Here is a 24,568-nt window from a genome sequence, read left to right on the forward strand (position 1 = left end):
TGTTCTTTGTGATAGCAGCCAGAAACAAAGAGATGCCCAGCACCTGGGGCATGGCCGGGAGAAATGCTGGGACAGGAATGGAATGGAATGTCATTCTGCAGTAAGAATGGCCAAATATGAGGAACTTGGAGAACCACAAGAAGATTTGTACGAACAAGTGAAGAGCTAAATAAACAGAACCAAGAGAAGGAAATCCACAAGAGGATGCTGAATGATGGAAAAATCCTTGAAAGCCCTGATGAAGAGATAATGAAACACACCTCCTTCCTCCAGGCAGAGAGGTGGGGGTCTACTGGGAAAGAATATGGCATACCCTGTTGGACAGGGTTTCTGTAGAGGTTCTTCTTTCTCACAAGAGAGTAGGGGGTGGGAGTTGGGAGTTGGGGAATGACTATGATGGGAAGACTGAAGATATCAATAAGATAGATTTAAAAAAGAGAAAGACCACCATTCCATTAGCCCTGTGCCAGCACTTACCTCCATCTCTAAAATGAGGATAATCCATATATCTCAGGGAGCTATCATGAGGATCCTGGATTATAGGTTTAGAGATGCAAGGGACTATGGAGTCTGAAAAGTACTTGCTTTGTAAATGGTGAAGTGCTAATAGAAATGAGGACCACCATCGCTGTCTCTAAGAAAGCTGGCTCAGCTTTGGTACTGTGGCCAAAGGAAAGCCCACTATGCCACAGAACAACCACGCCCACTGCTACAGTCCTGTACGACTGACAGAATCACTGCCCATAAGCACCCTGGGAGGCAGGCAGCTACTATTATTCCCATTTCAAAGATTAGGAAAGTTGAGGCCCATAGAAGGGAAGTGATTTGCCTAAGGTCACAAGGTGGGGACGCAGATCAAGGTTTCCAGACTCTATGGTCAGTATTTTTCCTACTACTCCAACTGAGGAGGTAACTGGTAGTAGACTGGCTTCCTCAGCATGTTCCTCAAAACCCCCTCCCCACCAATATCTATAGATAAAGACGATAATACCACATCTTAGGTCATCCGGAGGAGGATGGGAGAGGGGGGATCCTCTGATCTGGGACTGAGGAAAATGTTCCAGCTGAGTAAAGGTCCCTTTTCTTCATTAGTGCCTGCAAGGGGCAGAGCAATATTCTGAGGCCCGGCCTGGCCTACAGCTCTGTTCCCTGTTCCCCTCCCCCCTCCAAGTTTTCCCCACGGGGAGCTGGCAACAAGGGCTGGAATGATCTTGATTATTGCCAGACTGAAAATTTAGAAGAATGTGTTTTGAAAGCTAATCTCCAGGGTAGGTCACAATTCGCTTTTCCCCAGCTCTGGCACGACAACACTCAGATATATTTTTTCCTTTCTTGTTCTTTTTTTCCACTGTGGGTCAGTGTGGGTGCCAGGAGGCGGTAACAAGGAAGAGCTGAATTGGCCATCCACACTTCCCTGTGTTGTCTAGGACCTGGGCATTATCAAGCCAGGCTTTGAGCCATCTGGCCCCAAGATTCCCCAGGACACGGGATTCAGAGTCACTCCCTTGGAAATCCAGCCCACAAGACAGGGTGTGGTTTCCCTGTTCTAGCAGATGGGGAAGGGAGAAGAAGTTGATCCCAGATGGAAAGCCCCTATGCCTCCTTTTCATAAATCAGCCTTTTACAGCTTGACCACAAAGCAAGCCTGAGAGGAAGTCAATGATGAAAGTGGAAGAGGGATCCAGATTGCGTTGTCTCACCTCCTTATCCCCAGAAGGCCCTCCCTGCCCTCTCGGCCTGCCGAAATCCTACCCACCCTTCCAGGCCCGGCTCAGAGTTACCCTGCTGCTTGATGAGGCCTTTCTCATCCTCCCACTTGGTAAGGATAATTCCTTCCTTTTATCTCACACAGTACTTTACGGCTCAAATATAAAATCCTCTGGTTATTAAAGCCCTTCACAAGTTGGCCTCAAACTATCTTTTCAGCCTCATACTTCACTCTCCTCAACCTGTAAGGTCCTTTCCGACCAGCTTTCTCTTCTCCGTCCTCTGCATCTTTGCACTGGCTGTCCCCCATGCCTGGAACACACGCACCTCTGCCTCATCCCTCAGGAATCATCTTCTACGTGAAGCTTTTCCTATTCCTCTGACTGCTAGCGCCCTGTTTCCCTAACTTTGTATTTGTCCTGAATATATTTATTCTGTACCTACTTATAAACGTACACGTCTATTCTGATAGAACATAAGCTCTCTGAGATCAGTGGATATTTCCTTCCTCAGCACCTAGCACAGAGTGTGGCACACAGCTGGTGCTTAATAAATGCGTGTTAGTTGCTCTATTTTGTATTATACTTATTAATATTATGTCATCTCTCTCCCTAACAGACTCCTTAAGAGTTGGGACAACATATTATTTATCTTTGTACTTCCCCTGAGAGGTATCACAGGAACCTGCATACAGCAGGTGCTTACTAAGCATTTGTTATATTGAATCAACTAAACCTGCCGACAAGGCATGATCTCAGCAAAAGCCCCACTCACTGGCTAGAAGTCTCATTTCTGTGCCTATAAAGCTGTCCAGATGCGAGTGGTGAGCTGCTCTCACTTCAATGTGAGGGAAAATGTTTTAATAATTAAGAGGCAGTGAGTTCTCTGTCACTGCAGGTGTTTAAATAGAAACTCTGGTGGGGATGTTGCTTCTTCGGCAGATGTACCATATAGGTAGAGACAGGCCTAGATGACTTTTGGTATCCTTTCCATTACTACAAAGTGCCATCAAAGCTGCCAGAGAGAAGACTGAAATTAGGTATAGAAGGGGCAGGATGTTTATTTGTTTATTTGTGTGTTTTTCAAGTTTGTAGTTTTAAGAATTAAGGACCAAAGTTTTGTAGACTGGTAAACCACTGTGGACTGATCTGGGAATTACTGAGTGTAGAGAGCAGGCCCAATCCTGGCTGAGGGGAGGCTCAACTACCCAGAGACCTTCCCTGGGAATGGGGGGAAGGTACCACCGAGGCTGAGACAATTCTAGGCTTCTGCAGCATAAGGTAGGGGGAGGAGGAAGGAAAGGACTCTGTCAAAGTGTATTACTGACTAATTCTATTTCTACCCACGGTAATGAAGTTTTTGACAGCTAAGTACGTTTGAAACACATTCTCTTCATTCCTTCTTCCCACATAGCTCCCACTTGAGCTCAGGGCCTCACCATCTCTCACCTAGAACACTGCAAATGGCTTAATAATTCCAACACTGCTTGGAAAATCTCCCTTCTGGAATCCATCCTCCAAAGTGCTGCCACACTGACAGGCCTAAAGCACAGGTCTGCCCAGGTCCTTTCCTTGTTCAAGTCAACTTCATTGCCTCCCAACTGCCTTTGAGATAGGGGTTCGTAGCCATTTTTGTGTCACGGATGCCAGCGGCAGTCTGTTGAAGTCTATGGACCCCTTCTGAGAATGGTGGTTTTTAAATTTTTTTTTTTAGGCAATTGGGGTTAAGTGACTTGCCCAGGGTCACACAGCTAGTAAGTGTCAAGTGTTTGGTCTGAGGCCGGATTTGAACTCAGGTCCTCCTGACTCCAGGGCTGGTGCTCTATCCACTGCGCCACCTAGCTGCCTCAAGAACGGTGTTTTTAAGTGCATGAAATGAAATACAGAGGATTACAAAGGAAACCAATTATACTGAAATACAATTGTTTACAATTACAACAAATACAGTATGTACATCTACTACCTACTTCTATGTGTATACACACGTACGTGTATACATGTCTATGTAAACATACATACATGTATATGTAGATATACACACATATGTCTACACGGACACACATTTTGTTGTTCAGTTGTTCTTTAGCCACGTCTGACTCTTTGTGACCCCCTTTTTGGGATTTTGTTGGCAAATATACTGGAGTGGTTTGCCATTTCCTTCTCTAGCTCACTTTATAGTTGAGGTAACTGAGGCAAAGAGGGTTAAGTGACTTGCCCAGGGTCACACAGCTAGTAAGTGTCTGAGGCCAGGAAGTTCCTGATTCCAGGCCCAGCACTCTATCCAGTGTGGCACCTAGCTGCCTCTGTGTGTGTGTGTGTGTGTGTGTGTGTGTGTGTGTGTGTATGTATGTATGTGTGTGTATACACACACACACACACACACACACACACACACACACACACGAGTATATATTCCATGTCACACACACATTTACTAGGTGTTTCCTGACTATGCTCTCTCTTCTTTACTCACACAGGCACGACCTTAGAATAGGCCTCACCATCTCCCACTTGCCCTACTGCAGAAGCCTCCTCTCTGGCCTTTCTGCCTCTGGGGTCTCCCTTCTCCAGTCCATCCTCCACACAGCTGACTTTGCCCAAGCTCAGGGACGGTGTATCGCTCCTCTGCTCCAACTCCAGTGTCTACATTTCTGTGTCTACACCCAGCCCCTCACTACCTTCCCAGTGTTCTTAGATGGGACTCCTTTCTGCACCTTAGCCATACTGGCCGACGTGCTTCATCTCACATCTCCGTGCCTTTGTACTAGCCCTCCTCCACACCTGGAATGCTCTCCCTTGTCACCTCTGCTTCTTGGAATCTCTTAATTTCCTTCAAGACTCAGCTAAGAGTCTCCTTCTTCACGAAGCCTTTTGTGACATCCCACCTTGCGAAGCTGCTGGTACACACCCTCCCAAAACTTATATTCATTCTGTGTATATTACGTACACACTTCAATATATTCAAGTTATCTCCCCTGTTAGAATGTAAACTGCTTGAGGGCAGGGGCAGATTCATTTTTGTCTTCTTATCCCTAGGAATCAGTACAGAGTCTAGCATACAATAAGTGTTAAATAAATGCTTATCAATTGACTAATTTCCAGGAGATGCTAATGTCTTTGATGACTTAGATCCTCTTAATAAAAGGATTTGTTCTGTAAAACTTAAGACTCAGTCAAAAGGCCACACTGAAGGACCTAGAAGGCCACATGTAGTCTCAAGGCCACAGGTTCCCCACCCCTAACTTAGATGGTTTCATTTTTGTCTTTGTATCATGGCACCCATGGCACCACAGAAGACGTTTAATAAACGCTTACTGATTTAAACTGAATTCAGAACTAAGACTGTACTTCTGTAGTGGGTGAGAAGCAATGAACAATATGGGTATTTCTCATTTTATGGAACATCCTAGGGAGGGAGGGAGGAGGCAGCAGCTAGGTGTCTAAGTGGAGAGAGTGCTGGGCAGGAAGTTAGGAAAAGACCTGAGTTCAAATCCAGCCTCAGACACTTACTAGCTCTGTGACCCTGGGCAAGTCACTTAACCCTGTTTGCCTCAGTTTAGAATGAGCTGAAGAAGGAAATGGCAAACCACTCCAGTATCTTCCCCGAGAAAATCCCACTAAGGAGTCATGAAGAGTCAGACTCAACTGAATGACTGAATAGCAGGGAGGGAGGGACTCTCTTTATGTGTAAGTTTTCACCTATTTGCATTTCAGAGATGCTTTCTCTTTCTGATGAAATCTTTAATTGGCAGTGGCTCACACAAGGTTGGCAGTGGTAGGACACTGGAGATAATCTAGTTCTCCATTTTCCAGACAAGGAAACTGAGGCCACAGAGGGAAATGACTTGCTCTAAGAAGGGGCAAATGAGTACCCTGGTAACCTGAGAGGGCCATAGGGCCAAGACTCAGGCCTCTAACCACCTCTTAACATTCTCAAAACTAGACCAACCTGTCAAATATTGACATATTTGTAAATAGATTATGTACATAAGAGGCGAGATTATACAGAATTTTCCCCAAAGCAAAGAATTCTTTTAAAATGTAAATTTCTAATTGATTTGACTTATCTCTTCTTTCTATATACTCTCACAGAACATCGCATATTTGTTTGTATGGATAGCTTGTCTTCCTCCTATCCTAAGGTCCTTAAGGATACAGATGCAGGCACATAGTGGGTGCTCAATCATTGTCTGCTGAATCAAATGGAGAGATGGAGTTTTCTTAAGTGAAAGCACTTCTCTCATGTGCTGCCTGAGAGACTTCAAACCACCTCTCAAAAGGACAGCCTCATCCCCGAGACCTGGGACACCAGGAACAAGCCCATAACATCTGGTTCCTCTGAAGCAGCATGGTGTAGTGGATAGAGCCCTGGGCTCCATCAGGAGTCAGGAAGACCTGAGTAAGAATTGTTCTTCATGCACTTGCTAGCTGCATGACTCTAGGCTGCCACTTAACCTCTCTCAGCCTCAATTTCTTCCTCTGTGAATTGGGAATATTAATAACGCCTACCTTACAAGGCTGTTGTGAGATAAATCAGATAGAATGTGAGTAAAATGCTTGGTAAACTTTAAATTGCTGAATATATTTAGCTACTGTAGGTGCTGTTATTATTCCTGGGAACTCACATCTGTGGCAGCGCCTACACCTTTGTAAAACCCCTTCCGATGACTGTTCCAGTGTTCTCTTTGGCTGAGAGGCTAAGAAAGAAAGACAAGTGCCTGAAAAAGAAAAGGTCCCTGCAGATCATTCACACAGAATTTTCCTAACCTTTCCTGAAACCCAGCCCCGTGTACCTGCTTGACCAACAAGCAGATAGCTGAGTGATTCTGACACACTCAGAATTAACCCCTGTGACAATCCCAATTAGTCTCTGTGGTGGCTTGTCCACCACTTGAAGCTAAAGAATAAAAAATGTGGTTCAAAAAAAAAAAATCACCCACATCAATTAAGGGAACAGGATGAAGCTCTAATCCTTGCTTTACCAGGTACCACTGCTCCAGCCAGACCTTAATTGGTGTGGACAGCTGTTCACCATGCTTGAAATTGGAAAGAGGCCTTGGATTATCTTAGAAAAGAAGGCTCTAACCCAGAGGAGTAGTACAGCCGCATCACAGAGGAGCAGAAAATAGCAGATGATAAATTTTTCAGGACCACCCTCTGGTCTGCAAGTTGCACCAGACTGTGAGCTAATGGGTTCAGCTTTTTGGGACATGCATTATTGAACTGAGTCTGTCTCGTGGTTTCAAAAGCATTGTCGTTTCCCCACCTCCTAGAAGGAACTCAACCCGTCTTCAAAGTCAGCTCAACTGCTACAAAGCTCCGGCTTATCTGTTAGGAGGAAACACTTTTAGGGCACTGATCTGAAGCCTGAGATACTGGGAACTTACAAGAGGAGCAGAACCTCCGCTGGATCAAAAACCTACTGTGGTTTCTCTCTGGCTCCTTTGTCCAGATCACGCCCACGACTCCCTTCCTTTTACGAGCAGAGCCAGCTGGTTCTGGACAACAGCTGCCAGGCAAAACCCACCAAGGGCCTGACTGGCGCATCATTTCAAGCTTGATGCGTGCATCTCCCAGGGGACAAGAATCAGGTTGGTGCCCCACTCCAATCGATCCACAAGCGTAAGAGCTGACTATGTGCCAGGCACTGTGCCAAGTGCCAGGGCTATAAAGAAAGGCAAAAGCCCTTGAGGAGCTTACAGCCTAACAATGAAGACAACATGCAATCAAAATATGCAGAGTGTAAGGGAGAGGAAATCTTCGAAGGAAGGCAGGAGTCTTAAGGGGAATTGGGAAAGGCTTCTTACAGAAGGTGAAATTTTAGTGAGGAAATGAAGGAAGCCAGGGAAATCGAGAGGAGAAGCTGAGGAGGGAGGGTATTCCAGGCATGGGGGACAGCCAGGGAAAATGCATAGGATTGGGAGAAGGTGTGTCTTGGGCAAGAAACAGCAAGATAATCGGTGTGAAAGAATCATAGATCATGTGGACAGAAGTAAAGTGTAATACGGCTAGAAAGGAACGGGTTAGGAAGGGCTTTAAAAGCCCAACAGAGGATCAAATATAAGCATTTATAAAGAAACTACTATGTACTTAAGACATAAGTTGTGCTAAGTGCTTTTATCATTTCATTTGCTCCTTACAACAACCCGGAAGTAGGTGCTATTATCACACCTGAAATTCTATGGTGCCATAAAGTTTCCAACAAGCACTTTCCCCAGAACGACCTTGTGAACGTGGGTGTCAGAAGTATTCTTTGTCCCCATTTTACAGATGAGGCAATGGAGGCCCACATGGTTGAAGTGACTTGTCCGTTGTCACACAACCAGTCAATTTACAAACCCAGGTTTCCTAAGTATGATTCCAAGCCCCTTATTTCCTGACACCGCCACCACCCCTGTGCACACCCTCATTTCTTCATGCCTGGACTATTGTGATAGGCTCCTGGGTGGTTTCTCTGCCTCATGTCTCTCTCCACCCAGCCATCAAAGTGATATTCCTAAAACTCAGGTCTGACCACGTCACCTCCATCCACCCCACTCAATAAACTCCAACAGGAGTTGTTATGATTCGTAATGCTTAGGTGGTCCTGCCAGCCATACTATACTCTGGGATCCACATGAGGAGAGCACTTCTTCATTCATTCATTAAACACTTACAGTGGGCAATGTTTCTGGGGACTGAGGATAATTTGGAAGCATTCATGGCAAAATTTCGCTCAGAAATATGAAACTCGCCCCACTGCAAATACCCATTGTAATTATAGAATGTGAGTCATCTTAAACACTACTGCCTGGCAGGCCTGTACTTTGCACTCCAAGATTATCAATGACATCCTCTGGGGGCTGCCTGCTTCCTTTCTGCAAACTCTCTTTGCTCATATAAACTCTTCCAGGAAAATCTATTCCTGTGATCAGTAACAAATTGTTATGTGAAATGAGTTGGTTTTATAGAAATCACCTCTTCTCAGCAATTAAAATACCAACTTCTGCTTTTTCTACTGTGTAAGGGATCCAGAAACGGATGAGTTTGTATCCAGCAGCAGCTAGGTGGCACAGAGGGTAGAGTGCTGGGCCTGGAGACTGAAAGATCTGAGTTCAAATTCAGTTTCAGACGTGTCCTAGCAGTGTGACCCTAGACAAGTCACTTAACCTGGATTTGCCTCTGTTTTCTCATCTGTAAAATGGAGATAATTAACAGTACCTACTCCCAGAGTTGTTGTGGGGATCAAATGAGGTAGTATTTGTAAAAACACTTCGCACAGGGTGTGACACACAGTAGGAGCTTAATAAATGCTTATTCTATTTCCTTCTATAACTAAGGGAATCCACATTTAGGGAAATAGCGTGACCAAGCAGATTTTCATTTGGATTGCCCATCATACTTTCTACAGAGGTGCCATCTCAAGCAAGGGGCGGGGGGGGGTGTCTTCAACAGGCTCATTGATAACTATCAGTCAGTTTCCAAGTCTTACCTGATTGATCTCAAGCTAGCTGGCATAACCCTGTCTTCGTGGAGAGGGAAAAAGTAAGCTAAGGATGTGAAGCTAGTAGCAGCTGGTTAATGCCTGCCAGCATCAGCACCGCCCCCTTCCAGCCTGGAGCCCCCCAATCCCTGAGGAATAAAGCACATTTTCATCAGGAGAGGGCCGGGGGTTTAGGAGGAGGGAGAAGACGTGGAAAATCTACCTTTCAGGCAGAGAGCTACGTCTGAATCTACATCTACTTGTGAGACAAACCTCTGTGTGTCTGCCATTCAAGTGGATTTGGAACCAGATCACTCTGCCCAACTTCACTTGGTGCTGTGTTACACTCAGAACTGGCCTCAGAACTCTGCTACAGAGGATTTGCAATTTTTCTGACAAGCATAATCCCTCTAATGTCTGGGATCTCTTACCAAGCTCTACATCCTGGTCATCTGTCAGGACAAGGATGATGTTTGGACGGATGTTCCTCCGGTCCCTCTGGAACCTCCCTTTGAGGCGCTGGCTGGACAGGAAGGCTGAGCTGCTGTCCAGCAGGGAGAGTACAGTCACAGTGAATAAGCCGAGGAGAAGCGTGTATGGGGCCATTATTTCACCGATTTGGTTCCTGTGAACCCAGGAGATTGAAGTTGCTTTCTTTATCTTCTCCTAGTTCGGATCTGTGAGTAAAGAAGGGAGAACCACATCGATATTCATGTAAAAATAAACCAAAAATAATTTTTAGGAAACCCTTTTACACAAACTGTGAAATTCTTTGAAAAGGTTAAGTAAGCCACAGCTCACCGAAAGTTTCAAGTCCACAAAGGGCAGGAGCAAAATGTGTTCAGTTTCCCAGGACAAAACATATGGCTCCTAGGACCCCTCCTTGCTGGAGTCTGGCAATCATCTGGAGGGCATCTGATAACGCCCTAACTGCCCAACCTGAGAAGCCACTTGTCTCTAGACAACTAGAGTCTTGATACATACTCTTCAAAGAACAGAAGAAAGAAGAAATCAAGGTCTTGGCATGGTTGCGATGGAAAGAACATTGGAGTTGACGCTGGAGGAACTGTTCAAATCCAGGCTTTGACATCTGCTAGTTGGGCAACCCTGAGTAAGCCCTGACCTCTGGGAGCCTCCGTTTCTGCAACGAGGATAACGTAACACAGGTAGCACCTATCTCATAGATTTGTGAGGAGTGTGCTTTGGCATGTATAACGTCTATATCAGATTGTTTGCTGTCTCAAGGAGGAGGGGGAGGAGAAAGAGGTAGGGAGAAAAATTTGGAACTCAAAATCTTTCAAAAGATGAGTACTGAAAATTGGCTTTACATGTAATTGGAAAAGTAAAATACTATTAAATAAAAAGAAGAGGAAAATGCTATCCAAATACAGAGAGGGGAAAAAAAAGAGTGTGCTTTGGGGACCCTAAAAGCAATAGGCAACCTCTTCCCTCACTTCTTTGTAAAGGGTGTGGAACACTGCATACCTCATTGGACTCTATGTATTGGTTGTTATGCTTAAAAAAAAAGAGATAACTTTGCTTCTCTCTTTTCTTTTTCTATAAGGAATGCATATCAAGGGAGGCACATATTGGGAAATGAAGGTGACATAAAAACCAAAATATAACACTTTTTAAAAAACCAAATACTATGAATGCCATTATCATAATTATGTTCACATAGTCTAACCACTGGGTCCTCCTACCTCCAAATTCAGGTCCAAAGCTATAGCAGCAAGGATAGGACAGTGGAGAGGGATTATAACTGGAGAATTTCCCTGTGCTAACAGAGCCTGCTTGTTCTTTCATGTGACATTCTGCTTCTTATCAAAATGAACTTTCAAGTGTCTTCTCAAGAGTAAAGGTATGGTTTGTTTTTTTTTACCTAAAGGGAATGAAACACAGCCCTCTTCCCCTCAAAAAAGGGTCGAGGAGTCAAGGTTTTACAGCTGGGTTACTGTGTGACCTTGGGCGAGTGACACCTTCTCTGCTGTCCATCTGTGAAATACCTGTCCTTACCTATCACTCATGGGGGCCCCGTAAGGACAGAAGAGAGCAAAGATATGCAGCTGCTTCATGCTCTCCAGAGGGAAGGTGCTCTACATAAGTGATTTTATTATTAGCAAAGCATTATAACATAGGACAGGTCTGTGAGATGTCAACATCCTTCCTGAAATGAGCACGACACACTTATGATGAGAAACAGACCTCTGGTATTTGGGGACAAAACCTTCTTAGCTTATCAGATCCCAAAGTATACCTTAAGCAATGCAAATCAGCTGGAATAACCTAAAGTGTCCCAGTGGCATTTGCCAGGCATGGCTTTTGTCAGATCCCCTCCTCTCCCTGTGCTTTAATCCCTCCTTTGTAGAATGAGGAATTTGTAACAGATTCTTTCTAAGGTCCCTTCTGGCCCCAGTGCACCTAGATTCTAAGCTGGGACACACCATGGAGACTGAATTTCCTGTGGCTAGTGGTATGTTCAAAGGCTGATGCAGAGAAGGGCTGAGATGTGTACTCAAAGTATAAGCCTGTCACCTGACTGATCCTGCTGGAGAGAGATTGTCCTCTTGGGAACTGATAAAAACTGCCGCTGGGATTCTTCCGGATCAATGGGATTTCCTTCCCCTAACTTTAGCCAGAGAACCAGTAGCAATGAGATAAAGATTAACAAGTGCTGATTATTACATCAGGTCAAGTGATCAATGAGTCAATTTTTGATGAATTTCCCAAATGACGGCTTTTCCTGGCTGAGTGCCAGCTCACTGTAATAATGTGGTGGAAATCAATTAAAAAATGACACAAGGGAAGATGCCTACTTTTTGTGACATTCAAAGTGGCTGAACTAAAAAGGCCTACACGGCACCCCATTCAGCAAAACCAACTTCCATCCAAAAGGCAAATAGCACAGCTTTATTTCCAGGAGCCACTTTCAGAACCACACAATTGGTCCCCTCTCTGAGTTCAGTGCTGGCATCTTCTTTCAAGCTCAAGGCTTCCTATCTCAGTACAAGGCCTTTGGAAGCAGCTAATTCCCAATATTTAGAGAAAAATTAGCTCCTGCATCTGTATTTAACCTGGAGAAATGTCAAGAGGGACATGAGTTAGTATTTACGGAGTCCTTCCTCCTAAATAGATTTCGATACTTCTATGCAGAAATTCATGATTGATTCCTAGACTGTTACAAGGGGGAGGGCCCTTAGAACATGGAATGTCAGAGGGGGAAAAGCCTTTAGAACACAGCATGATGAAGAGGGAAGGGCTCTTAGAACACAGAATATCAGAGCTTGGAATGACCTTAGGACATAGAATGTCACCCTGATGGTGGGAGAGGTGGGGGGAGGAGGGAGATCTCAGAACACAAAATGAGAACAGAGAAGGGGCTGGAAGGACCCTCAGAGATCAGCTTGTCTAACCCTCTGATTTTTATAGATGAAACTGAGGACAGAAAGGGGAAGTAATCTGCCTTAGTCCACACGTCAGGACTAGAACCTTGACCTGATTCCCAGCCTTGTCCTCTATACTGTATTGTATTTTCCCTTTCAGGTGGCAGAGCCCAGAAAGAACCAGAAACATTTATTAATAAATTCCCCAAAATTAAAAATAGGCAGATTAACCAGTTTTGGAAAACCCAGTCCAGTATGGGAAAGGGAGGGTAGGGGGAAAATGAGATAGAGGAGGAAGCTCCCTCCCATGAAGGCAACTTTGGCTCTGGCTATCCCCCTCCCCACCCTGATTCCCTGTCCCCAGTCTCACACGGCACTATTTGCACCTACCACATGTTAGCAGGTACATTTTTGAAATTTATAGCTGTCTGTGTACCTGACACATCCCCTATAACACTAGGAGGTCTATGAGGGTAAGGACTGCATCAGATCTAATCTCTGTAATCGGCTTGATGGCCAGAATAGTATATGCTTGATACTCACAGGTATTCTAATCTGCCCTCTAGCCCCACCCCCACCCCATTTTACAGATGAGGAAACTGAAGATCAAAGAGGATGAATAAGTGACTTGCCCAAGGTCATACAGATAGTGTAAAAGGCAGGGCCAAGATTTGAACCCAAGGTCTTCCTACTCCAAGTCCTGTGCTCTTTGCTGTGGATCACGCTGCCTCACTGTAAAAGCTTCAAAAATATCGATCACTTTTGTTGCTGAAATATGAGGAGTTGACACACTGAAGAGGGGACAGGGACAGTCATAGAATCTTAATGCTGGAAAGACACATTCAGGGCTTTCAGGGGGTATAGTACAACTTCACACCCAGTACAGCAATGCCTTCCATAGAAGCCCTGGAGAGTGGTTATCTCACATCCACTTAAACACCTCTGGTGACAGGGAGCTCACTCTCTTCCAAAGCTCTTCTTTCTACTGGAGTTGAAATCAGCACTCTAGTAGCTTCCTATTCCTCCTCACCCCCACCCCAATTTTCCCTTCTACTGTCCAGCCGGTGCTCTGGGCATCTGATGGCCCAGTGGACTGAATACTTAGCCTGGAGCCAGGAAGACCTGAGGTCAAATACAGCTTCAGACACTCACCAGCTGTGTGATACTGGGCAAGTCACTTAACCTCTGTCTGCCTCAGTTTTCTCAAATGTAAAGGGGCGGTAATAATAGCATCTACTATGCTGGACTCTTCCGAGGATCAAATGAGATATTATTTATAAAGCATCACATGCACAATGCCTGGCACACAGTAGGCACTATATAAAGGCTTATTCCCTCGATCCCTCCCCTCTGGAGCCATATATGCATGTGTATGTATGAATACATATATGTATATGTACACATATATACATACACACACACATACATATACATACCCTCCCTCTTCTCAATGTCAGCCCTGAAGATAACTAAAGCTAATGCCCCGTCCCCTCCTTTTTCACCCCATCTTTTCTCCTCTGTTCCTTTTATTGATATCATAGAGGCATAAGCCCCTCACCATCCTGGCCTGGTTAACATCCTTTCTTAAAAAGTGGTATCCAGAACTGAATGCAGCCCTAAGGATGTGGGCTGATGGATACATATCCTTCCCGTAGTCTGGATCCTAGACTTCTGAGGCTGCATTCGGCCTTGGGTACTTTGCAACTTGAGGGGCACAAGGGCATTTCTAGGGCAGGGTGTCTTAACTTCGGGTCTACGGATTTGGCTTTTTTTTTTTAAACATTCTGATAAACTCCATTTCAGTCTAACCGGCTTCCTTTGTAATCCTATGCATTTTATTTTACACATTTAAAAACATTCTGAGGAGTCCCTAGGCTTTGTTAGACTACCAAAGGGGACCCATGATGCAAAGGTTAAGAATCATTGATCAAAGGAAATGGTGATGGTGGTGGTCCTGGACATCACTGGGCTATGCCTTGACTTGCAAGTGAATTGGATTTAAGTGAGGCAAAGCTGCAGTCTAAGGCAATCAGGCACAATCAACGAGGCCCACAGAAACCACGATCCCAACAGGGACACTGCCTTGAAGGAAAAGATGGGGTGGGTGAGGCAGGGGGCGCAGGGTAGTCAGCCATCTTTACATGGAATAACATACTGTGGTAGAACGTAAGCCACTTAGGGGGCAGGCACTGCTTTGCTTTTGTCTTTGTAGCCCCCAGGCTTGCCATAGTGAATGATCATAAGCACTTACATGCTTGTTGGCTGATTATGATGACAGATTATCAGAAAATATCACAGTTAGAAAAAGATTTTAGAGATTATCCAAGTCCCACCGCTTCCTTTTACATAGGAGGTAACTGAGACCCGGAGAGGAAGAGTGATGTCCCCACAGTCAGCTAAAGCGAGAGCCAGGACCAGGGCCAGATCCAGGTGAGAACTCAGGCCTTGGAGGGTCAGACAGGATTTTAGAGGGGAGGGTATTTCAGGTAAGAGAAACAGCTTGAGTGAACAGCATGACGGAACAGGGAGAGGCAGAGGAGGCAGGGGGATGTGTGATCTGAAACCTCTCACATCCAGAATCCTGTCTAGACTCAGGATGACACATAGGCATCTGTCAGGCCTTTCTACTTCCCGGAGCCTCCCTCTGCTGTTAGGCAGTGGCTCTCCCTTGGGCAGGGCCGTGACTTCCCAGGCCCTGGACGGCAACATAGGAGAATTAAAAAAAAAAAATCAACCCCCAAAACCAAGACCCCACCAGGAATGAAGGGATAGAAGAACCATAGCACTCTACACATAGCCTTCTCCCATCTCCTACCCACCCAGACTCGGCACAGATGCTAAATGTTCACCCCCCAAAGGGAGGGGCATCAGCAGTGGTCCCCCTCTATCTCTGTCTAGTCAGACCACTGAGGCAGTACCACAGCACATCAATGAGTCAAACTGCACACTCACTCATTCATTCAACAAACATCTATCTATGGGACAACTACTATGTGCAAAATATTATGCTTGGTCACATAGTGAGTTGGCATCAAACAGCATCAGATATTTGGGAATACAGGGGCAGCTAGGTGGTGCAGTGGATAGAGCACTGGCCCTGGAGTCAGGGGGACCTGAGTTCAAATCCAGCCTTAGACATATAACACTTACTAGCTGTGTGACCCTAGGCAAGTCACTTAACCCCACTGCCTAGCCAAACCACCCCCCAAAAAAACCCCTCCCAAAACCCAGATATTGGGAATATAAAGGCAACAGGATATAGAACATAGAAGTATAACACGAATAAAAGTATTTTCATGAACAGTTACTGATCTGTGTTAGTAGAGGGAGTTTCCTCTCCGGGAGTTCTTTCTAATAATGAAATCTTAAGTCTAGACTTCCTCCTCCTCTTCCCCCCCAAAAAGTATTATCAGATTTAATGAGGGGAGGATTAGATGGGGCGGGGTGGAGGGAATCTGTGGACTTGGCTTTTTTTTTTTAAACATTCTAATAACTGTATTTCAATCTAACTGGCTTCCTTCATAATCCTACACATTTTATTTTATACATTTAAAAACAATCTGAGAAGGGGTCCCTAGGCTTCAGCAGACTGTCAGATTTAGAACTGAAAGGCACATTAAAGGTCACCAAACCCAACCCTTACATTGTACATATAAGGAAGCTGAGGCAGAGAGAAGTTAAGTGACTTGTCCAAGGTCATACAGCTACTAAGTGTCTGAGGCAGAATTTGAAACCCAGGTCTTTCTGACTGGGAAGGGCTGGGGCCTTGTCCACGATACCAGATAGGGAAGAGACTGGACGCGTATAATATCAACAGGGGGAGATGGAGAGGGTATTTTAAGTGAGAAACAAGACCCAAGATGGGAGGTGGGGTGAGCAGTTGGTCAGGGTAAAGGTATGGGGGGCATTAACTCAAGATTGCAAAGGCAATAGTCAAGATTAGGACCCCAGGGCTAAGGAGGTATAAATAAGAAGAATTTAAGTGCACATCTGTTGAACCAGCAGAGAAGTCATACCCAGGGGGAAGCAGAGATAATCACAAATGCCACCTTCCATCTGTAGAATACTGCACGATTACAAAGCATTTCTAACACCTATGATCTCATGAGATCAAGGTGGGAGGTGGAGAGGGGGAGGGAAATCATTATCCCATTTTACAGATGAGGAAACATACTTAAACAGATGAAATCATGGGTGGGGAAAAGGCCAGGCTGGTAAGATTAGCAGGGGCCAGGTGCAGGTTACTAGGTTACTCTGCCCTCGGGACGCCTGGCTGGTCAGAGCTTGGCCAAGAGGGAGAGAACGTCCCTTCTGAAAGAGTGGACAGGCTTGCTCTGAGAGGGCTGCCATGTGGATGGCCACGGAGGGCCACAGCCACGTTTGGGAAGGTTTGCGCAAGGACTCTCTGCTTTTTGGGGCCCTTTTAAGAAAATGCCAGTTGGTGCTGGGCCCAGGCTTGCCTGGCTTACCTCTCACCCACAGTTCCCTTCTCCCCTACTGGGGTAGCTAACCCTTACATCAACTCTGTCTCAAGGGATTTCAAGCTGGAAGTGGCTTTAGAAACCCTCTAGACCAGATGTTTCTAACTTTTTGTGTGTCATGGTCCCCTTTGTCACTATGGTGAAGCCCATGGACTGCTTCTCAGAATTATTTTTAAAAATTCATAATTAAAGGCAATGCTAAATTTCATTTGAAGGTTAGTGAAAATAAAGGTGCATTTTTCTTTCCCATATAAGTTCACAGACCTGAAGGCCCCAAGTTAAGAACTCCTGCTGTAGACCACTCCCTCCCATCTTATAGATAAGGAAACTGAGGCCCAGAGAGCTAAAAATGACCCATCCAAGGTCATACATATACTAAGCACTGGGGCCTGAATACAAGCATAGGTTTTCTGAAGCTGCTAGCCAGTGACCAGAGAAACCTGGGAATAAGGACTCTTGGGTTCTACGCCCAAAATGTTGTCACGGACTCACTACCTGCTCAGGGACAAACATTCCATTTCTCTATTCAGAAATTCAGATAAAATGACAGAGAAGACTAGACTTGTCGGCGGATAGCTGGGTTCTCACATTAACTGTCTCTGTAATCTTTATCAAGTCCCTTAGTCAACCTGGGCTAGTTGGCTCATCTGTAAAAATGAAAAGGTCATACTAGATCTAAGGAATCTTTAAGCTCTGAAGTCTACGATTTGGAGCAGATTCCTCCTACTATTCTATGCCTCCATGGTGGATAATTCAAAGAAGCAAGATTCACAACAGACACAGGGAACCTGGAATCAAGCCTGAGTCTGGAGTCAAAGGACATGGGCATGAATCCAGGCTTTGCCTGTGTGACCTTGGGCAAGTCACCTTCCCTTCTGGGGACTTCCTTCACTGGGAGGGGGTTACTGTAGATCCTCTGTAAGGTACTTTCCAACTCCAAATCCTATAATCTTGTTTGGCAAAACGGGGGGCCAGGTTTGGAAGTAGCTGCATCTTTATCAGTCTGCCCACCGCCAAGCCCCACCATGGCCTGTGGGTGGGTGGGGGTTCTAAGGGTGACTGAATTATACTCTGACCTGCACGACCTGCATCACACCCATTCCATGGGGATGAGGACGGAGCTGAGAAATCACTACCCACCCCAGCACTGGCCAGAGTGCTCCCGGGGAAAAGGAAACAGCAAAGTTCAAGAGACATAGTCCTGGCATTCAGAGCATAGTTACTAACCCTCTCATCCACTTTTGCAATCAGCATAAGTCTACTCATTTAAACAGGAAGGGACGAATACACAAACACAACACCCTACTGGTGAGATTTCAGGGGGGCATGGCTTATCTCTATCCCCAGAACATCCATCAGCTGACGCCTGACATTTCAACATCAGCACATCTCCTCCTCTAAGGCTTTGATCCTTGCCAAAAATGCAAAGTGTCCTGGGAAGGGGGAGGTGGGGAGGGTCCTATGTTATGAGTCACTGACATTACAATGCAAATGAAGGATTTGAAAGTTGTCTCTTAAGGGATGGGGAGGAAGGGAGGGAGCAGAAGGGCAGTTTGGGGGTTCCCAAGATAAATTTGCCTCTTTCCTGGCCTTGCACAAAAGAGGGATATCAAAGAGTGCCTAAAAGGTTAAGAACACCTCATGATGATTAATAATAATAACAACATATATGTAGCACTTACTTTGTGCCAGGCACTGTGCTAAGCACCTTTCAGTTATTATTTCATCTGATCCCTACAACAAGCCTGGGAAGGTGGGGAGTCAGGTACTACTATTATTCCCATTTTTTGTTCGTATGGACTATCTGTGCCTGACCTGGGGTAGAGCCTTTAGGGCTCATATCAGTCTGATCAGCCTCAGTCGGCCACCCTGTACCCTGACCCCAATGTAGTGTTGTCATTTTGGTCCTCTTCCAGCATGGACAACCACCACCACATTATTCCCATTTTACTGATGAGGAAATGGAGGTAAATTAAAGTTAAGTGACTCGTCCAGGGTCACACAGCTAGTATGTGTAAGGCTAAACTTGAACTCAGGTCTTTCTGATTTTAGGCCCAGCATTCTATCCACTGCTCTCCCTAGCTGCTTCCAGGCTCCTTCTTTTCTTTTTTTTTTTTTTGCAATTGGGGTTAAGTGAGTTGCTTTGGGTCTGGGTGCTGGACTGATGTCTTCTCCTAACACAGACTCGTCTGGGTCATCCCGTATTGGGCTCTCATGCTGGTCTGGCCCTGTCTCTTGCTAAAAAGTGACTTGCTCAAAGTCACTTAGGAAATTAGTCAAGGACGGCTGGATTTTCAAAAGATTTTTCCTAGGAGCCTCTGGGTGTCTGGATGGCAAGGCCCTTGGGAGTCTAGGAAGTGGTGGGTCCTTTCCTAGATGGCATAAATCTATGCCTATAGGCAGGGCAGGTGGGTAGTGGGCACCAGAGGCTGTATTCCTGGGCCTAGCACAGCCCTTGCACTTGGAAAATTGTCATGGCTACTTGGGAGACACTAACCTACAATGGCTTACTTTAAAAACTCTGTACCTGGAAGGGATACTCTCCTAATCTCCTTATGAGTTTATCTGCAGGAAAAGCACCCAGAGGATTCTGAGTTTTGTAGATGTCTGCAATGTAGTCTGCTCTCTTCCCCTTGAAAATTACACTTAACTAGTCCAATGCCTCTGCATAAAGCCATTCAACAGTCCCCGTGTGCTCTGGGGGAGGGAGGTGGGGAGAACGAAATGACAAATAGAAATGTCCACCCCTGCTCCTTGTGCCCGGTGTCACGCTTCACCTGCTGACCCACTTGTGACAAAAGCGGCCACTGCAGCCCTGGAACAAAGTCATGGCTCCCCAGAGCCTCTCGGTGGCCCAAAGCCATCCACTGGGACCTAGGCAGTCATTGTTCTCTTCTAATTGTGGAACTTCACAGTGCCACTGCCCTTTCCAGGCTGTTGGCTAGTAGGGAGGGCAAGAACACTGAGCCAGAGAAGTCAGGCCACCTCAGTCTTGATGCCAGATCTTGCTAGGTGTGTGGTCTGGCCTAAGGCACCTAACCTCTCCAGGACATTTTCTCATGTGCAATAACAACAACAATACCAATAACAGGAAAATAATAGTAAGAGTAATAATAACAGAACAAAAAGCTTTCAAGGTAGAGATGCCCAGAAGGGGAGATAAAAACCCCGAGGGCACAGGATGAGGCACACAGCATCCCTATTGTCCCGTCTGTCTCTGATGATCACAATTACATGGGTGTCTGAAAATACTGGTGTGATTCAAAGCTATAAAAGCTAAGAACTGCAGTAAGACTTTGGGGACACTGTATGTGCAAGGCAATGTGATACAATTATACCAAGGATACATTCAGAGAGTCTGATAAGGAGAAGCAAGCTCTCTAACACATTTATTCAACTGCAAAAGGCCATTCATTGGTCCACCTGTGCAACAGTCCATAGAACACCAAATGCAAAGGGGTAAAGGCAGGATAGAAACTTGTTCCAGGACCGTTGCTATCTGAGCCTACTTGCCTACATGTACTCTGTAACCCAGCGACACCAGCCTCCTGGGCTGTTCCATGAACAAGACACTCCATCTCTCGGTTCTGGGCATTTTCTCTGCCGGTTCCCATGCCTAGAATGCTATCCCTCACCAGCTCCACCTACTGACCTCCCTGGCTTCCTCTAAATCCCAACTAAAATCCCATCCCTCCCCCAGTCTCTTAACTCCAGTGCCTTCCTTCTATTAATTATGTCCTACTTATCTTGTATAAAGCTTGCTTTGTATAAATTTGTATACAGCCCCTCCCATTAGACTGTACATTCCTTGAGGGCAGGGACAGTCTTTTGCTTCTATTTTTGTATCCCCAGCATTTAACACAGTGCTTGGCACACAACAGGTGCTTAATAAATATTTATTGATGGACTGAATCTGATAGCAAAAGATAAGAACAAGATAACAATTATTACTGCCCAAACTCCCTATCCCATGTAAACTGATATGACAAATCCCCATGTTACAAATATAGACCTCCGCTCTCCATTCTCCTTGAGAATTCAATATATAAACTGCAGCAGAAGCTTTCTAGCCTTGGTAAACAGTACTGCCATTCATTCATATCATGATCCAGCTTAACTAGTGTTTTCTCTGTTCCGCACACACAACATTCATCTCTTGCCTCTGCGTCTTTGCACTAACAATGCTCCCCAAAAGGAGAACACACTTTCTCTCCCCACTCCTGCTCAGCAACCCTACTTTCCTCAAGGGCTCAAATCAAGCACTGCCTTCTAGGTGAGACCTTTCCTGACCCTTAACTGCTAGTGCTTTCTCACCCAAATCACTTTGTAACTGTTTTGCATATTGTGGCTGTCCAGTTGTTTTCAGTCACGTCTGACCCTTCGTGTCCCCATTTGTGGTTTTCTCGGCAGAGATAATGGAGCAGTTTGCCATTTCCTTCTCCAGCTCATTTTACAGACAAGGAAACTGAGGCAAACAGGGTTAAGTGACTTCCCCAGGGTCACACAGCTAGTAAGCGTCTGAAGCCTGATTTGAACTCAGGAAGACAAGTCTTCTTGACTCCAAGGCCAGCACTCTTATCCACTGAGCCACCTAAATGCCCCATTTTTTGTATATATCTATATACACATGTGTATATACACTTATGTATGCCATCTAGCTGCCTCATTTTTTGTATATACGTATGCACACACATATTTTTATATACATATATGCCATCTAGCTGTCCCATTTCGTGTATATACCTACATATCTATCTGCATCTACATCTATATCAGCTAAGTGGTGCAGTGGATAGCGTGCTTGGCACAGAGATGACTCATCTTCCCGAGTTCAAATTCAATTTCAAACACTTACTAGCTTTGTGACCCCGGGCAAACCACTTAACCCCATTTGCCTCAGTTTCCTCATTTGCAAAATGAGCTAGAGAAGGAAATAGCAAAACACAGTAGCTGCTTCCCTTTTGTTCTGGTGTCTGGTACCTAATACTTCTTTGACAAATGTTTGTTGATTACCATAGACAAAACCGTTGCCCACCATCACCTAGATATTACTTTAACCCATAAAAACTTAAGAACAAGCTACATAATAGATGTTGTGATACTAAATACTTATAATCACTAAACTACATGGTATGGAAAGCTCTTAAAACACAGAGACCTAAGAGAAGAAATCCAAGCCATGTAGGGAACTGGAGTTTTCCTGAACAGGTTTACAGTAAGTCTTCAGAGGATGAATTCAAACCATTACTTTTATATGACTACAAAAAAACCCAGTTGTTTTCTATACCTGTGCAACAGCCTGAGCATTTTAAAAAAATATATCAGAACAGCAACTTGCCTCTGGACCACTTCTATTTGAACTCTATTAAATATAATGAGAACAGGAAAACAAAGAAAATGATCTGACTCCTCTTTTTGTCCAGACCTGTGATTTTGTTCGCATAGGGAATGGACAGTGTGGAAATCACTCCCCATCCCCACTCCCCAAAGTGATGAATACTGGCCACTTCTCTGTGACTTCAAGAGTTAGATGCATGGAGAGATTTAGTGACTTGCCCATGGTCACAGATCTAGTTTGTGACAGAGGTAGGCCTTCATGTCCAGCCCTCTATCCATTATACTACACTGGGCCTCAGTGTTGCTACATGTATTACATTATTACACGTTTATAAGGTGCTTTACATACATAATCTCATTTGAGCCATATGGCAACTCTGCAAGGTAGGTATTATCCTCATTTTATAGATAAGGAAACAGGCTGAGTGACTTGCTAAGTCATGCAGTTATTTAAGTGTCAAAGGAATTCGAATCCAGGTCTTTCTGATTCCAGTAGTTCTCAAACTTTTTGGTCTTTGGATTTCCTTATACTCTTAAATTATTGAGGATCCCAAAGAACTTTTGTCTATGTAGGTTACATCTATTGATGTTTACCATATTAGAAATTTTAAAATGTCTTAGTAGTATGGTGAAAATAGTTTTGATCTCAACAAACAGTTTTGACCAGATGCCCAGGGGCCTGTGGACCACACTTTGAGAAAGGATACTCCATGTATTTGTGGTGAAATCTAATTAGCAGCTAGGAGGCTCAGTGGATAGAGAACACTGGGCCTGGAATCAGGAAGACTCATCTTCATGAGTTCAAATCTTGTCTCAGATACTTACTAGTTATGTGACTCTGGGCAAGTCACTTAACCCTGTTTGCCTCAGTTTCCTCATCTGTAAAATGAGCTGGAGTAGACAATGGCAAACCACTCCAGTATCTTTGCCATGAAAACCCCAAATGGGGTCATAAAGAGATAGACATGACTGAAAAACAACTGAATTGAACAACTCCAAGAGAATGAAGGATGTGACAATTTCACAAAAGGTTCCTTTTTTCAGCTCTCACATTCTCTTCCACAGAGAAAATCAAGGGACTTGAGTTCTACCCCAATTCCATGACTTCCTAGCTGTGTGTGAGCTCTTAAGCCCTCTGAATCTCAGTTTCCTCATCTACAAAATAAGGGGAACAGACTAAACAGTGCTTAGATCTCTTCTTCCAGCTCTATCCCTTTCAGTCCTACCATTCTATAGTCTTCTAAGTGAGTGATGGATATTTCTGTCCCAGGGTTTCATTCCTTTCTGGAAGGTACCTAGTGCAGGTGTGTGTTTATCCACGTGAAATGAATGTTTACGCTTAGAGAAATTACCATTACCCTCCACAAGGAATATAAAAAAGAATTTATGATGACCAGCTTCCTTTCTATCTTGGTAATTACTTTTGACTTAGGTTCCCCCTCCCCCCCCATTCACAGATGTATAAACGATTTCTACATGTTACATCCCTGTTATTAGTAGGTGAACAACTCCTTATTAGCGCTCCCTGGAGACGGCTCAAAGCTCACAATTATTTGGGAAACATGTACTGGTAGCTGGGTGAGAGCATCTGGAGCAATTTTACCAAATAACCGGCTAAATTTAGAAATGTGAGTCAAGAGAATTAGAATGACAGGTCCATTCCTAACCCGGTGTTTGCTGTGAAATCTAATTAGCAGCTTGAAATAGACTATAAAGTGGTAGAAGAAGCTCCCGCTGCCTGATAGGTCAGAAGTAGTCCTGGAGCTGGGACCAATTTTCCATTGAGTGTCACGATGAGAACCTCTCCACTATTAGGAATTCACTGCATCACCAGATACGCTAATGGCTTCGTTGGGAGGAGAAAGAGAAGTGAAAGCTAAGACCATGACAGTTGGGACCAAGCAGAGTAAGCCAGGGAGGAGGGAATGGGTACGATCTGGTCATCACACCTCCTGCCCAGGGACATATGTCCTTCTTGCTTTAGTGTCAGTGACTTTGTGAAATCCCTTTGGTGGCACAGTACAGTGGAAAGAGCATGAGATCTAGAGGCCGAGTCAATCTTGGAGAAGTAAAGGAGGGAAAGAAACAAGCATTTATTAAGCACCTCCATGTGCCAGGTACTTTACAATTATCTCACTTGATGTTCACAACATTCCTGGGAGGTAGGTACTATTATTATCCCCATTTTACAGATGAGGA

General features: G+C 44.8%; 1 protein-coding gene and 1 long non-coding RNA gene across 2 annotated transcripts in view; one reads left to right on the top strand and one right to left on the bottom strand.

Moving 5' to 3' along the window:
- Positions 1–24,568, bottom strand: part of SULF2 (sulfatase 2) — a 138,992-nt gene that overhangs the window by 103,292 nt on the left and 11,132 nt on the right. The window contains exon 2 of the mRNA XM_020984167.2: positions 9,600–9,845. Within this exon, the coding sequence (XP_020839826.1) occupies positions 9,600–9,774 (175 nt within the window). The 5' untranslated portion in view covers positions 9,775–9,845. The remainder of the gene's footprint in view (positions 1–9,599; positions 9,846–24,568) is intronic.
- Positions 1,336–11,021, top strand: LOC144455865 (uncharacterized). The gene is made up of 2 exons (XR_013484679.1): positions 1,336–1,819; positions 6,692–11,021. It is a non-coding gene; the product is annotated as an uncharacterized LOC144455865 (long non-coding RNA).

Source organism: Phascolarctos cinereus, unplaced genomic scaffold (assembly GCF_003287225.1).
Source record: "Phascolarctos cinereus isolate Bilbo 61053 unplaced genomic scaffold, phaCin_HiC Scaffold_2;HRSCAF=192, whole genome shotgun sequence".
NCBI lineage: Eukaryota > Metazoa > Chordata > Mammalia > Diprotodontia > Phascolarctidae > Phascolarctos > Phascolarctos cinereus.